The sequence below is a fragment of the Taudactylus pleione genome, unplaced genomic scaffold (assembly GCF_031769625.1).
Source record: "Taudactylus pleione unplaced genomic scaffold, aTauple2 ptg000276l, whole genome shotgun sequence".
NCBI classification, from domain to species: Eukaryota; Metazoa; Chordata; class Amphibia; order Anura; family Myobatrachidae; genus Taudactylus; species Taudactylus pleione.
The window spans coordinates 3,402,363-3,419,950 of record NW_028284678.1 but is presented as its reverse complement, the minus strand read 5'-3'; the positions used below and the strand labels follow the sequence as shown (position 1 = coordinate 3,419,950).

At 42.7% G+C, this 17,588-nt stretch overlaps 1 protein-coding gene across 2 annotated transcripts in view; it reads right to left on the bottom strand.

The window, feature by feature from the left end:
* The window catches only part of NCAM2 (neural cell adhesion molecule 2), a 342,401-nt gene that overhangs the window by 120,611 nt on the left and 204,202 nt on the right, over positions 1-17,588 (bottom strand). For both annotated transcript variants that reach the window (XM_088481682.1, XM_088481683.1), the window contains exons 9-10: positions 2,834-2,984; positions 636-823 (exon numbers count right to left, since the gene is read on the bottom strand). In XM_088481682.1, the coding sequence (XP_088337808.1) occupies positions 636-823; positions 2,834-2,984 (339 nt within the window). The remainder of the gene's footprint in view (positions 1-635; positions 824-2,833; positions 2,985-17,588) is intronic.

Genomic DNA, 17,588 nt, shown 5'->3' with positions numbered 1-17,588 from the left:
TTCATTTATATGGCACAGTCTTTGACATGATGGTTAGAAGCTGTTTGGTTGTTTTGGGAAACGTTTCCATATTATCACTCTCCAAGGCCAGATTCATCTTTCCCTCAACCTGTAGCTAGAACCCACCAGAGAGATGTACAGGTCAGATTGGGAGCAGATAGAGTTAGTCTGCTAGAAGAAAGATGTAAGGATAGCCTACTATCATTGTGCTGTATAACTAAGGTACACCTCATATAGTCAATTTGGTAGTGAGCAGATAAAAAAGTACAAATATTTTAATCTCCACTGGGGCAGTAAATGAGGTGAAAAATATTCTCTGCAAAGTGCTTCATAATATTCTGTAGGCGCTATATTAATAACTGTTAATAACAATATAATATTTAAAATATAGCATTCTAATACATATGATAAATTAATTTTAATTTTAAAAAAATAAATAAAAACGACCTTGAAATAATTTTAAAGACAAAAATAAGAATCTTTATAATTAGGATTCCTAATGATCTCATTTACAGCAAGTTAAACTACATTTTCTAACAAATTTCTGTAGATAATAGCCTGAAGCATTTTATTTAACATTTTCTACTGTGAGTTAAAATGTAAATTTACAAAATCACAAGTCACATAGCTCTCACCTCCAGTAGTATCTTCTTCCCATCTCTGTACGTTTTTATATTTGTTATATTCCTTGCCGGCAACAGAATTTTTTCTCTGCTCCAGAAAATTGACGATGGCGGGTTGGAGATCACATCACAACTGATATTAATTGGATTGTTTTCCCAAGAATAGAATATAGTTTGATTTGAAATAAATTTAGGTGCATCTATAAGAAAACAAATATGACTCACAATGAATATAATAAAATAAATTACTTTTGGGAGAGTATACTTACAGTCACACTTGAGAGATATTCATTGCAAAATTAGATTTCACTGATTTCAGTATGTTGTGTGTATAGTGAATATATATTATAATTGTAATATAAATGTAATCATTAAAAATGATATTAATAACGTGTATATATATATATATATATATATATATATATATATAATTTTATTTTTTGTATGTGAATATATATACAATATATAATCATTAAAAATATGTTATTTATAATGTTCTCCAATCACAACTTGTTTAGACTTAAATTTACCCCCCAGAGTTCTGTTTGTAGGTATGTTGTTTAAACCTTTATGGATACACCCTTGTCCGTTTCAATTACTGGTTGGGTTTATAAACTAGATGCTAGAACTGGCAAGCATGAGCTGAAATGTCAAACCACAAAAACTAATCAGCATCCACTGAATATTGTACCATGAATATGTTTGAGACTATTAAACTGAAGAAATTATTTCGAATTCTGAACTAATTCTACTTTTTAAGTGCATGCATTATGTACCGCGTATAGGTGTGCTTTGTTGAATGCAAGTGTTGAAGTATTTCGGTTTACACAAATTCATGCCAAACACATGCATATACTGTATGAAACCACAGGCATTGCTGTTGATCCAAGCAGCCGCCCCCTCTCACTTTTACTATGTTTACTACTAATACTACCCTGCACAGGTTATATGGATCTGGCTTATACTATTCATGCAATCTGCTTACTGCCTTGGGTGTTCATAGCTCTAGTGGTTTATATATCACTGCTCTGACAGTAGTGTATAATCTGCAAACTCTCTAGGCCTACTGTATATTTTAAATCCACTCATCTCACCCTCAGTACCCCAGCCAATTCCTATTTTCAATGCTGAGTCAGAATTGCGAGCGTACTTCTTTTATCTACAAACTACAGATGTGTCCACATACATCTATCTTCCATGTGCTTCTAGTCGCATTACACATAATGTGTGAGTACAGTGTGACTCAGTGGCGTAGATCATTTTTTCATGCTACGTTTTACCTTAAACTGTGTCACGAAACGATGCAAACAAGCAGCTTCATCTGATTAAAATGATATGCAGCATTCCTATATTCTGTGTGCGACTGGGGGTGTATCTGCATGGAGAATGCTACGTTACAGTATCAGCGGCTGTGAAACTGTAATATAGCATTTCGCAGGCAGATACAGCCACAGTCACACACAGAGCATAAGTTGCTTGTGTGCCCTATGCACATCACTTTGTGAATAAGACACATTTTAAGAGAAAACGTTGCACAAAAAGACAATCAGCACTGTCGAGCCAAGCCATGGCATGGCACAACTAGAAGGGCTGTTTAACACGCAAGGAGGCTAGATGCAGGGCCGTAACTAGGGTAGTGCGACCAGTGCAATGGCACAGGGCACCTCAGGGCAGGGGGCACTGTTTGGGCCTGTCAATTTTCTGTTTATTATCATTCTCACTTGTAACTTTCTCTTCTTTCATCCCCAGCATCTCCTGGCCTCCCCTATCTCTTCCCTGGCCCGTCCCCATGAGATGTGTCCCCATGAGATGTGTGACTCATACAGCTGTGTCCCCATGTTTGGGGACACATCTGTATGAGTCAGCATGGAGATAATACAAATCTATAAGTCATTTATTGGTTGATCATATTATAGCAATTTATATACTGTAACATTGAATTATCTGGAGAGCACCCTAGGAGAAGATAATTACACAAAAATATATATATTAGACAAAATGTTATGTATCCTGACATTTATTAAACACAAATAACAAAATACCAGTGCAGAAAGCTTACTGTCTGTGTCTTTGTCAGACTGATGGTAGTAAAGGGCGAGTAAAATGGGCGTAGCATGCATTATCTGGAAGGGGATATGAGTGTAGTAGATAAATACACATTGCCAATGACTGGGCCTGTCATACATAGAAAATGGATACATAAAACTTACATTCAATATTGAGATACATGCTCTTCTGGTGGCCACCAATTCTGCTCGCTGCCTCACAGTCATATCTTCCTGCATCAGATAATATCACATTTTTAATGCGCAAGGAGGATTTTCCATGGTATCCTGTACTTTCTATTCGTTCATCTTGGCTCTGTCAATATCACATGTAAAAAAAATATAGTTTGCCCCAAACTACTACAAAGAAAAGTTCATAAAGTACAACAAACAACCAGTAAAAGCCACAGAGAAAGTTCAAATCTGGCAACAACTTGGCTAATGACCTGCCTCTGCTTGAAATTGGCCTAAGTACTGTCTTCCTACTTCTCCGCTCTCTGTTTCCTTATTACCAGAACTAAGACATATGAGGAGCAAACATCTGTGTGTTTCAGTTGCATCTACACTTGACACTGAATGGATGTACTGTAAATGGGCTGTAAAGGTACGTTTCTCATTAAAGCAATATTTAGAGAGGGTGTGTGAATGGAATTCATGTATTTGCAAGGGAGTGTCAACAATTTTCAGGTGTATAATTTTTACCAAGGACAGTATACAGTGGTGCGAGTGTTCCGTGATGATGATGATGATGGTGACTTTCAAACTTAGCCTATGTAAAGGGACAGCAAGGCAGCAAAAATGTGTTTGGGAGGAGAATATACGCATTTAGTGCCCGATTCAGACCCGCTCGCTAGGATGTATTTGCATGCAGCCTGCAGATATTTGCAATCTGCGAATGCGTATAAGATGAAGTGCGTGGGCGCGAATCAGTCACTGCGATCGCAAAGCGATCGCCCCTTGTGCACAGACTCCTCGCTAGAATGGGTGACAGGATGAGCCTTTTGTGGGTGGTGACAAGGGATGGTCGATGGAAACGGTGATGGTGCGAACGCAGGCGTGTCTGAGAGTCTTAAAGCCATTTAAGACGCAGCATCATAATACACGTCACATGGCTGCATTACACACTGAAGCACTAGCAGTGCTTGTGGTAGGGTATGGTCAGCCACAAGTGCTGCGTATGGGTCCAATGTTACTCGATGTTGCCGATTGTTGTATACACTTCCTGGAGATAACGTGTATCAGTAGGGGAAAATGTGTGTCTTAAGATAAGATGGTGGATGTCTAAATACACATATTTAAGACATAGTGGGCGTGCTAATGGCTTGCCGTGCGATCGCGGGATCTGCATACTTTGGCTGCATGCAAATGCATCTAGCGAGCGGGTCTGAATCGGGCCCTTAGCTCCAAACATGTAAGAGAAAATACAACCAACTTGCATGCTGCTCTGTTTCAGGACCCATGTGTACAATTTAAAACACCCCTCCAATGAATCCAACATGAATTATTTATATATATATATATATATATACTAGGGGTGTGCACCGGCCACTTTTCGTGTTTTGTGTTTTGGTTTTGGATCTGGATCTTTCTTCGTGTTTTGGATCTGGATTGGTTTTGCCAAAACCACCCTTCCGTGTTTTGGGTTCTGGGTTTTGTGTTTTGGATCTGTATTTTTTTTTTAAAAAGCATAAAAACAGCTAAAATCACAGAATTTGTTGGTTTCTCTGCTCCTATGCTATTATTAACCTCAATAACCTTAATTTCCACTCATTTCCAGTCTATTCTGAACACCTCACACCTCACAATAGTGTTTTCATGTCCAAAAGGTTGCACCGAGGTAGCTGGATGACTATGCTAAGCGACACGAGTGGGCGGCACAAACACGTGACCCATCTAGGAGTGACACTGCAGTGGCAGACAGGATGGCAGTTAGAAAAACTAGGCCCCAAACTGTACATAATGCAAAGAAAAAAAAGAAGTGCAAGATGGAATTGTCCTTGGGCCCTCCCACCCACCCTTATGTTGTATAAACAGGACATGCACACTTTAACAAATCAATCATTTCAGCGCCGGGGTCTGCCACACAACTGTGGCTGAAATGATTGGTTCGTTTGGGCCCCCACAAAACAAGCTGGCAATTAATGTGTCCCTGCACAAACTGGCTCTACGGAGGCAAGATGTCATCCTCATCCTCCTCATCCACCGATTCCTCACCCTCTTCAGTGTGTACATCCTCATCCTCACAAAGTATTAACTCGTCCCCACTTGAATCCACCACCACAGGTCCCTCTGTACCTTCTGGAGGCTGGTCTCCCTGGAAGAGCTGATAATTCATTTTGATGAACATCATCTTCTCCACATTCTGTGGAAGCAACCTCCTACGCCTTTCGCTGACAAGGTTCCCGGCTGCACTAAACACTCTGTCGGAGTACACACTGGAGGGGGGGCAACTCAGGTAAAATAGAGCCAGCTTGTACAGGGGCCTCCAAATTGCCTCTTTTTCCTGCCAGTACAGGTATGGACTGTCTGACATGCCTACTTGGATGCTGTCACCGATGTAATCCTCCACCATTCTGTCAATGGTGACAGTATCATATGCAGTGACAGTAGACATGTCAGAAATTGTTGCCAGGTCCTTCAGTCCGGACCAGATGTCCAAACTTGGTCCTGCCTGCCCTGCATCACCGCCAGCGGGTTGCTTAGGATACCTAAGTTTTTTCCTGGCAGCCCCAGTTGTGGGAGAAAATGAAGAAGGAGCCGTTGACGTGTCACGTTCCGCTTCAGCTGACAGTGTGTTCACCAGCAGGTCTTTGCACCTCTGCAGGCTTGTGTCGGCCGGAAAGAGAGACACCACATAGGCTTTAAACCTAGGATCAAGCACGGTGGCCAAAATGTAGTGGTCTGATTTCAACAGATTGACCACCCTGGAATCCTGGCAAAGCGAATGAAGGGCTTCATCCACAAGTCCCACATGCCGAGCGGAATCGCTCCGTCTTAGCTCCTCCTTCACTTTCTCCAGCTGCTTCTGCAAAAGCCTGATGAGGGGAATGACCTGACTCAAGCTGGCAGTGTCTGAACTGACTTCACGTGTGGCAAGTTCGAAGGGCTGGAGAACCTTGCACAACACGGAAATCATTCTCCACTGCGCTTGAGTCAGGTGCATACCCCCTCCTTTGCCTATGTCATAGGTGGATGTATAGGCTTGTATGGCCTTTTGCTGCTCCTCCATCCTCTGAAGCATATAGAGGGTTGAGTTCCACCGCGTCACAACCTCTTGCTTCAGGTGATGGCGGGGCAGGTTCAAGAGTGTTTGCTGGCGCTCCAGTCTTCGGCACGCAGTCACTGAATGGCGAAAGTGGCCAGAAATTTTTCGGGCCACCCAAAGCGTCTCCTGCACGCCCCTGTCGCTTTTCAGAAAATTCTGCACCACCAAGTTTATTGTGTGAGCAAAACATGGGACGTGCTGGAATTTGCCCAGATGTAATGCCCGCACAATATTGGTGGCGTTGTCAGATATCACAAATCCCCAGGAGAGTCTAAGTGGGGTAAGCCACTGGGCGATGATTTCCCTCAGTTTCTCTAAGAGGTTGTCGGCGGTGTGCCTCTTACTGAAACCGGTGATACACAGCGTAGCCTGCCTTGTAACGAGCTGGCGTTTCTGAGATGCTGCTACTGGTGACGCTGCTGCTGTTGCTGCGTAAGGTGATACATCTACCCAGTGGGCTGTCACAGTCATATAGTCCTTAGTCTGCCCTGTTCCACTTGTCCACATGTCCGTGGTTAAGTGGACATTGTGTACAACGGCATTTTTCAGGACACTGAGGACACTTTTTCTGACGTTTCTGTACAGTCTCGGTATCGCCTGCCTAGTGAAGTGGAATCTAGATGGGATTTGGAACCGGGGACACACTACCTCCATCAATTGTCTAAATCCCACTGCACTAATGGCGGATACCGGACGCACGTTTAACACCAACATAGCAGTCAAGGCCTCAGTTATACGTTTTGCTTCAGGATGACTGCTGTCGTACTTCATCCTCCTCGCTAAGGACTGTTGGAGGGTCAATTGTTTAGTAAAAGTAGTGGTGTTCCTACTTCCTCTCTGGGATGATGAACGACTCCCAGCAGCAGCAACAGCAGCAGCGGCAGCAGTAGGCGTAGCAATGCAGGATCCTCCAGAGGAATCCCGGATAGGAGAGTCAGTCATGCCAGTGACATGGCCTGCAGGACTACTTCCGATCCTGACTAAGGAGGAAATTGACGAGGAGGGAGTTGACGGTGTGGTTTGCAGGCGCTTGGATACAACAGGACAACGGGATTTAGGTGTCCCTGGACTGCTTACGGTCTTAGCCAAAGTTTCTGAACTTGACAGTAACTTTTTATGAACGCGCTGCAGGTGCCGTATAAGGGAGGATGTTCCTAGGTGGTTGACGTCCCTAACCCTACTTATTTCACCTTTACATATGGTACATATGGCAAGACAGTTGTTGTCCGGATTTGGATAGAAATATTGCCAGACCAAAGAGGTGGAATGTTTGGTCTTCTGCCCAGGCATGACCGTGATGGGCTTTTTCATCCCACGGACAACAACTGTCTCCCCCGGAGCCTGATTTAAACAAACCACATCACCATCAGAATCCTCCTCGCCAACTTCCTCCTCAGCGCCAGCTACACCAGTATCCTCATCCTGTTGTACTTCAACAGTGACATCTTCAATTTGCATATCAGCAAGTGGACTGTGGGTGCTCCTTTCAGCACTTGCAGGGGGCGTGCAAATGGTGGAAAGAGCCACCTCTTCCCGTCCAGTGCTGGGAAGGTCAGGCATCGCAACCACCACCACACTTGGACTCTCCTTGGGGATTTGTGATATCTTCTTAGAAAGCACAGTTCTTCGCTGTGCTTTTGCCAGCTTAACTCTTTTGATTTTTTTAGTGGGAGGAGGGCTTCCATCGTCATGTGAAGCTGAACCACTAGTCATGAACATACTAGGGATCGACCTTAGCCGTTCCTTGCCACTCCGTGTCGTAAATGGCATATTGGCAAGTTTACGTTTCTCTTCAGCTGATTTAAATGTCTTTTTCAAGGTCATTTTCCTGAACTTTGCCATTTGGGATTGTATGTGCCCTCTACTATGACATTGGGCATCGGCCTTGGCAGACGACGTTGATGGCATGTTATCGTCTATGTCATGACTAGTGGCAGCAGCTTCAGCACTAGGAGGAAGTGGTTCTTGATCTTTCTCTATTTTATTTTTATCGGAGAAAGTTTGGTCCTCCATTTATGTTATATCGATTTGATATATACGTGCGGCTAAACACAGAAAATTATTTTTTTTTTGGTTTGGACTGGAGTGTACTTTGGGGGTTACAGCACCCTTTAACGGTCAAGCCAGCCGGCCCTTTACTTATGACACAGGCGCACGCTAGGCACTACTTTGTTGATGCACGTGCGGCTACTGCGCACACAATTCACAAACACAGAAAATAATTTTTTTTTGGTTTGGACTGGAGTGTACTTTCGGGGGTTACAGCACCCTTTAACGGTCAAGCCAGCCGGCCCTTTACTTATGATACAGGCGCACGCTTGGCACTACTTTGTTGATGCACGTGCGGCTACTGCGCACACAATTCACAAACACAGAAAATATATTATTTTTTTAGCACTTGGGGGGAGCACCCCTGATGGACAGAGCACCCCCTGGACAACACTACAGCACTCCTTTAGGACTGGGACACTGCACAGGACTTTGGAGTGGACACAGCCCCTATGGAGAACTGACTGCACAACACAGTCCAGCCAGCCCCTATGGACTTTGAAGTAGTGGACACAGCCCCTATTAACAACAGCAGCACAGCACAACACAGCCAGCCCCTATGGACTTTGAAGTAGTGGACAACAGCAGCACTACACTACACTACACTACACAGCCCTAACTCCCACCCTCCCTCTTCACTGTCCACAGCCGAGTGAGAAAATGGCGCCGACGCGGGTACCTTATATAGGATCCAAAACCCGCGAGACTCGGAAGGCGGGATGATGACGTTTTGCCTCGATTTCAGATCCGAGTCAGGCGGGAAAAGTCGAGCCTGACTCGGATCGGACTCGGATCGGGGGGGCTCGGGGGGGTTCGGATTTCAGAAATCCGAACCCGCTCACCCCTAATATATACATATATATATATATATATATATATATATATATATATATATATTTATTTTTTTTAACAGGGCAGCAATCTACAGTATAGTCAGTGATAAAAATATCTCTGTGGCTCTCACACTCAGGAATATACATATCAATGTGTTGTATTTACAGATTTTTTTAAGCAAACTATGAACAAGTCACCTACTCTATGGGCAAAATTTACTAAGCGGTGGTTTGACGTCGGTTTCTATTCTATTCTAAACCCCGGGGGTTTGGTGGCGGTTTTGCAGTGGTTTCTAAATGACAGCCCTGTTCTATTCTATTCTAAAATGTGTTTTGACTGTGGTTTGGCGGTGGTTTTGCTATCTGCAGATTTACTAAGTCCAAAACCGCTGCAAAACTGCCATCAAAACACATTTTAGAATACAATAGAACAGGGCTGTCATTTAGAAGCCGCTGCAAAACCGCCACCAAACCGCTGGGGTTTAGAATAGAATAGAATGAATAGAGTGGTCCGCGCTCTAGGTCTTAGAGGGTATGTCTATAAGGTGTGTGAGGAAGGGAGATTAGGGAGCAAGATGGGGGGAAAGCAAGAAAGGTGGGGCTATGGTGGTGCTGCACGTGGAACAGGAGTACCAGATCCTGTTAATTACAAGTTGGACGAGGGGGGTTTACACGTGCGCTCCTGTATGTGGATACATGCTGCGAGGGGAGGAAAAAAAGGGGGGGGGGTTTGTGGGAGAAATGTATGTATATATGATGGTGGGGTGAGGGGTGAGAGGAACGGGGTGGGGGGGGGAAAGGGGGGGGGGAGGTGACAGGGGAGGGTAGGTGGGAAAGCGGAATATGGGTGGTTATGTAATAACAGTAGATGGCGTGTATTAGTGTTTGTCTACTGTGTGGGTGTTGTTGGTGTGTAATGAAAAGCCAGACACTTGAGCTCGAATCCAACCTGTTTATTGGTGAGTCACAGTGCTCCCCAGGCGGTATCGTGAATGAGATTGGGGTTGAGTGGCGGGTTTAGTGATTTCCTGGTCAGGGAGTTGGTGAGCCCTTTTAGGGGGCTCCTTTCCGTGCGGCCCTTACTTCTGCACGTCCCCTCTGCTGGACCTATGGTCACAGTCTTAGAGGACCAGGATAGTGATGATGTCTGTGATAAAGTCCCGTGAAGTGGCAGTGGCGGCGTCCCGCACTGATGTTGTAGTTACCTACCGGTAGGTTGCAGTCTCTAGTCCTTGTACAGATGTCGTGTACTCCGGTATCGGTCCGGTGGTCACTGGCACCCTGCGAGCCCGCAGGGTGTGCCGGACGGGCGCTCATCACTGCTTTGTGATAGGGGATGATGCAGCGGTCCGCATTCGTAATTCTGTGCCACCTTGCCGTGGAGTTGATGATGGGGTACAAGGTGGGGTAGTGCAGTAGTCCTGTGCAGGGGTGTGTTGCCCCCAACGCGTTTCGGCCTTAAGCCTTCTTCAAGGAGTTACTGATAGTATGAATGTGAGCATGCTATATAGGTGGAAGGTGGGTGTGTAGGCGTGGCCTGTGGGTTGTGTAGCCTATCGTGACAGCAGTGTTAGCAGGTGTGGGCTGTATTGGGTGGGGTGGGGCAGTGTGAGTGATTGACATTGATACAGATTAATCATTGGTGGTAATGGTATATTGTGCAAGCGGGGGGGGTGTGTGTCAGCGCGCGCGTAGTACACCACGCGGTAATGGCCGGGCTGCCTGGCGGTGAGCATTGCCGTGGGAGCATCGGGTATCCCTCTGACGTCACCTATGACAAGAATTCAATCTGACTGATGGCTGTTCTCCTTGCCCAGAAATGACAAACTCATAGATAATGTAAAATGAAATAGCTGAAAGGGCATATATATAAATATTGACATGTCTTTGGCTATCATATATAACTAATTGTTGTTTCCAAAAATCTTATAATATATCCATATATCTCTACTTATTTGCAATTTTCACCAGGCTGTTGGCAACACAACAATACAATAAGCATTGAAAAATGCTTATTTTTCAAGCTATATTTAATTCACAAGTATAAATGAGGACATCCACAACCTGTCCAGTACTTGCGGTATCATGACTCAGACTCAGTCCACAGAAAAGACTTGTAGAGCTCCTACTGTAATAGCGTTAAAGATAATATGATCCCAAAATAGTTTTATTCAGTTTTTCTAAACCCCGGCAGTTTAGTGGTGGTTTGATGGTGGTTTCTATTTTCTAAATTACACTAAAACCACTGACTAGTACTTTTAGCCTTATCCCTGTTCTATTCTCTTCTAAAATGTGTTTTGACTGTGGTTTTGCAGTGGTTTGGCCTTAGTAAATCTGCAGATAGAAAAACCGCTGACAAACTGCCACCAAACCGCCGAGGTTTAGAACCCGCCGCTTAGTAAATTTTGCCCATAGTCTTTTATATGTGCATTTAAAAAACACAAGATACGAAAACAAGCTTAACAGAAAAGAAAACTAAGCATCTGGGTTATGTTTTTTAGGAACTAAAGGAACATTAGTGAAATGCGTTAGATGTTGAGTCTGTTTTTGAAGGATTTTAGAGTGGAGGTCTCTCAAACTGTGTTAGGAAGCAAGATCCATAGAGTCAGAGCAGTAGAGCTAAAAGCTCAACCCCCATTTAAATTAAGGGAGTTTCTATCTACTGCTAATAGTCCTTCTTCCAAAGATCAACGTAAATGAGGACGGCTGTAAGGAATCAGAAGCTGCTTCAGATACAATACCATGGACCCTAGTTATGAAGGGTTTAAAAATACAGTAAGCCAATCTTATCTTGTAGTAATGTCACAAATGTCTGATCCTAATGGGTAACATACTAAATCAGGGCAGCATAGCAGCTGGGGTCATGGGTTTGAGTCTGACTGGTTTCCTGCATGTGTTATTTCTATAATGATTGGTACCAGTTAGAGGATTTGATGCCGAGTTCAACGTAAGTGGCTTTGTGGAATGTATCTTATATGTGTTCACATCACAATAAGATAAAGAGATGCACACATTTCAGTTGTATCTTCATTTATCCTTGAGTAAGCGTAACAGGACTAAAGTGTAAATACGCGTATTTTTAGACCTCTCTTCTGCACCTGATATACAGTATGGCAGGGTGGGCACTAATAATGACGGACAGCAAACCAAATGTACAGATAATCGTCTGGCACACTGCAAGATGCGCACTTTTTGCTGTATATGGTCAAATATACACATTTGTTCCAAGCTTGTAATGTGGCTCCATTAAGTACCTCCTAATAGGTAGGCTGTATATAAATTAACATTACTAAACCGTATTATAATTTTGTCATAGCATAAAGTTTGTTTGTTTATAAGAAAAATATATTTCTTGTGTAGGGCTTAAAATATTCAAAATTATTTAATTTTATAGATGTCTGAAACACATTGCCATAAGCACAGCAAATTGTAATGGTAAAATTTGGAAAGCTTTATACTCGATTATAAGGTTCATTGTCTACAGGCTTTAAAGGATACATTGAGTGTCATGAGTGCAATGTGTTATGTGACCAATTGGTATGCAACACGTTTAAAGTCACTCCTCCTACATACAACCTCTGGATCCATCTCTGGATTTTATAATGTTCCTTAATGGGAGTTCTTACTGTATGTACTTTTTTCTCATGATAGAATCAGTGATAGTAGCTTCCTTAAGTTCTTGAAGCCCAACAAGCCAAGATGAAAATTCGGTATTATATGGAACCTGCATGTTGTTCATTTCCTGTCTATTTAAATGCTATACCTGGTCTTTGGTATAATGATGCTATCATAATTTGGGAGGGCTGTCACGGGTTTCTCTAATGATGCTAATTAGCCTGGGTCAGCTAAAAGTCTGAAAATAAAGCATTGGTAATATGAGTTTACTGAGAGGGATTAGGAAAGTTTCCAATGTCAAATAGCAACAATGTTAATATTTGCACTTCAATCAAAGGACTCCTAAATGGATTTTCATTTCCAAATAGCTTTCTCTATATTTGTCATGTGTCACTGTGGTTTTCATGTGTATATATTTTTTCCTTTTCATTTAAATAATTAAATACTATTGAACAGAATGTGCAAAACGTGTCAAACTCAGATTTTATTCATATAAAAGTAAAGTTTTCTTTTAAAGAAATAATGACCATAAATCATAGCATTTATTCTGAAGAATTTTTTTTATACAACATAAATCAGTTAGTAATTAAGTAATTACAGTATATCAAAATGATTGCTGTGTTTGAGTTGTTCTGTATCTGAGGGGGAGATTCAAAGAAAAATGCCTCCTGGAATGGTTGGGCAAAAAGTCTTTGCAGCCAGTAGCATCCCTAATATTCCCTTGCACCCCATAGATGTGTACCAAAGTTTTGCTACCATAATACACAATGATTACTGGGTTTCAGTAAGATGCTTAGTGACAGAGCTTCAAAAACAATGACATTTTGAAGGACAATGTTTAATAAGGTCTGAGAGGCATTGAATCTTGTAGACTGCACTTTGCAATACCTACATTTCAGCAAAATCTTTATGTTACTGGTGGGGTCATTCCAGGAAAATTGTTCAGCCATGAATGACCACTGAAGAATAAGGGCTCTATTTATTAACAGTATTTGTACTAAAATAACGTGAACAAGGGTGTTTTAACACCCATTTCACATTATTTTAATTTCACATAAAGTTACTAAAGAGCAGTTGGAGTAGAATTCCTAAATTCTACTCCAAGCCCTAATTATCACACATTTTTAGTAAGCAGATCGCATTTCTCATAATTGTAATGGGAAATGTGATCTCCCTGAGATTTACTTAAAATAAAATGTGAAAAAATACCAGGGGAATCCATGTGATGATAATGCCTCCTGGAGATGGCGTTATCCAGGGTCTCCCCAGGTTCCCTGACTCCTATTCTGCTCTAACAGGCAGAGCAAAGTCGGGAGCCGGGTCCCAGTGATCAGCCGTGTAGTCTAAACAGACCACAAGCTGATCACTGCAAAAACAAACTACCACATACCTGCATCAAGGGTGATCGGTGCTCCGGTGATGTCCTCCGTGGCTCCAATCAGCTAGTCTCCCGGCTCCTGCACTGTGACCCATGCCAGCTGCTGCATAAAACAGCTGACCAGAGTCTTGGGGGAGGACATCACTGGAGCTGCAATCACTGGAGGTAAGTAAAATGAAGGGAGGGGGGAATCACGGTTGCAGGGGGGTTGCGGTCGCAAGGGTAGAGTAGTGGCTGCTGTTCGGTGCATGTGCGGCACCTTGTCACTGTATTTTTTCCGTAAAATACAGTGATAAGGTGGCGGAGGGAATTTGCAGGAAGAGAGCTTTATCGCAAGCTCTGTCCCTGCAAGGGATTTTTAATAAACCCCTGTGATATTTCCTAAATTCGCATTTTAATGCAATATTGTAGTAAATAGAGCCCTAAGAGATCAAGTTGCTGGTGGTTTCTGTAGCAGGTTCGGAGGGGGGTTGTATTTCTTTGTAATACCAGGTTTACAATTGTGGGGGTGTATTCAATTGCAATATATGTATGACAATGAATATTTATACTTCAGCAATATATGGTTATTCAGGACAACCAATTTTTTGGGATAGGAGAAGGGAGGTCATCTGCTGAACAGGAAAGTAGTAGCCTTATGTTAGATAGGGAAGTGGAGGGGAACCTAATTAGTTAGTTTAACTCTACACATGGCCAGGTCTGACCTAGTAGTGTTAGAACACATCCATGACATGAGTTTACAAATGCACACAGAGAGTGTTGGCATGCGTGGAGGGATAACATAGGAAGAACTAGGGCTCCAGGAACACTCATCATCTAAAATAACATGAGTTCCTGCATTCAAACTCCAAAAACACAAGTTTGATGAATGAAGGTGCCTGTACTAGTGTATGTAGACTGCGCACAGTAACGGAGTTACCAGATAAGCAGGATATATCCATTATATCTTCTTCATTACCTGTGTAAGGAAGAGCCCAGATGCTTGGATTTTTCAAATATATAGTGACTATTTTCACTTACAAGAAGAGAAGAAGAATGGACACCCCAAGGAGAAGTATGGAACACTAGATTTGAGGACACTGAAAAAAGTTCCTTAAAATTCAGGATTAAGCGCTTTTAAAATGACTCTAGAAAAAGACAGACTCTTATAAATATATTCCTCCCACAATATATGTGGAGTAAATGCATATGATGTTTATAGTCTTTTCAGACTAGTTGGAGGAGTGGGAATCTAGCAACAATGTCCCGATAGTAGTCCGTACAGGCAGCCCCTGACTGTCCCTACCTTATACCCAGTGCTGAGTTTCTTCCTCCGGGGTTGTCTGCAGTTGCGTGGCGGATTATGTGAAGGATAGCTATCACGTGGCTGAACACTCGTGGGGGACGCTGGTTGTTTTTCTCCCTCCGGGGATTTCTCCTCTCAACACGATGCACGCTGTGTGTAGTGCCCGCGGCGCTAGATGGTGATGTCAGACGCTTGCTGGACACTGGTTATTTTCTCCCTCCGGGGATTTCTCCTCTCAGTACGGTGCATGCTGTATGTGGAACCCGCGGCACTAGGTGGTGACGTCAGGCGCTTGCAAAATCTTTCCGGACCTGGTGATCAATCGTGCAACAAGTGTTCCCTTTCTCCTCCTTACTCTCCAACGCGTTTCGAACCTATTGTGGTTCTTTTTCAAGGATGAGTGTGGAAGTTACTGTCTCCCTTAAAAAACAAAATTTTATTCTCCAAAACAGGAAGGGGTAAAACCGGAAATCCTCCAAAAAAAGCGGCAACAGGCATGTTTTTTGGTTATTCCATTTAAAAAAAATTTTATTCTTAAAAGTCTTTTAAGAGTCTGGTCTGTCTTTTCTAAAAAATAAAAGTGTGTATAAAATCAATGTGTATTAGAGGGACAACGATGAAGTAATTTATAAAGAACTGTTTTATAAAAAAGTAATTAAAAATACTGTTTTATAAAAAATTGTTTTATAAAAAATTTGTTTCATAAAAAAGCTTTTAACTCTATATCTATATTCAACCCATTTGGTTCTAATGTATTGAGATTGAAGATCCATTTGGTTTCTGCTTCAATCTCAATACATTAGAACCAAATGGGTTGAATATAGATATAGAGTTAAAAGCTTTTTTCTGAAACAAATTTTTTATAAAACAATTTTTAATAAAACAGTATTTTTAATTACTTTTTTATAAAACAGTTCTTTATAAATTACTTCATCGTTGTCCCTCTAATACACATTGATTTTATACACACTTTTATTTTTTAGAAAAGACAGACCAGACTCTTAAAAGACTTTTAAGAATAAATTTTTTTTTTAAATGGAATAACCAAAAAACATGCCTGTTGCCGCTTTTTTTTGGAGGATTTCCGGTTTTACCCCTTCCTGTTTTGGAGAATAAAATTTTGTTTTTTAAGGGAGACAGTAACTTCAACACTCATCCTTGGAGAGTAAGGAGGAGAAAGGGAACACTTGTTGCACGATTGATAACCAGGTCCAGAAAGATTTTGCAAGCGCCTGACGTCACCACCTAGTGCCGCGGGTTCCACATACAGCATGCACCGTACTGAGAGGAGAAATCCCCGGAGGGAGAAAATAACCAGTGTCCAGCAAGCGTCTGACATCACCATCTAGCGCCGCGGGCTCTACACACAGCGTGCACCGTGTTGAGAGGAGAAATCCCCGGAGGGAGAAAAACAACCAGCGTCCCCCACGAGTGTTCAGCCACATGATAGCTATCCTTCACATCATACGCCGCGCTACTGCAGACAACCCCGGAGGAAGAAACTCAGCACTGGGTATAAGGTAGGGACAGTCAGGGGCTGCCTGTACGGACTACTATCGGGACATTGTTGCTAAATTCCCACTCCTCCAACTAGTCTGAAAAGACTATAAACATCATATGCATTTACTCCACATATATTGTGGGAGGAATATATTTATAAGAGTCTGTCTTTTTCTAGAGTCATTTTAAAAGCGCTTAATCCTGAATTTTATCTATTTCCTATATATATTATTGAGCAGCTTTTTATATTTCAAGCGCATAGCACACACATTATATTTTCTCTTGAAAAAAGTTCCTTACAGGTATCCTAATATCTATAACTACAGATGAGTCATCACTTACTGGTCATCTTTACGCCATATGCCACAAGATGACCCAGCGTGACTGAGACACTCAGAGAGGAGTAGTGGACCATGTTTCTCTTTAAATTTTGTGTCTTAGTCACATCACATCACAGACGCATTGAAAAACCTCTCCCAGTGTACCAGAAATGCCGGGCTGCAACTTTAACCACACAGGAATTGGTATAACACTAGGGGTGAGCGGGTTCGGATTTCTGAAATCCGAACCCCCCCGAGCCCCCCCGATCCGAGTCCGATCCGAGTCAGGCTCGACTTTTCCCGCCTGACTCGGATCTGACATCGAGGCAAAACGTCATCATCCCGCCTTCCGAGTCTCGCGGGTTTTGGATCCTATATAAGGTACCCGCGTCGGCGCCATTTTCTCACTCGGCTGTGGACAGTGAAGAGGGAGGGTGGGAGTTAGTGCTGTGTAGTGTAGTGTAGTGTAGTGCTGCTGTTGTCCACTACTTCAAAGTCCATAGGGGCTGGCTGTGTTGTGCTGTGCTGCTGTTGTTAATAGGGGCTGTGTCCACTACTTCAAAGTCCATAGGGGCTGGCTGGACTGTGTTGTGCAGTCAGTTCTCCATAGGGGCTGTGTCCACTCCAAAGTCCTGTGCAGTGTCCCAGTCCTAAAGGGGTGCTGTAGTGTTGTCC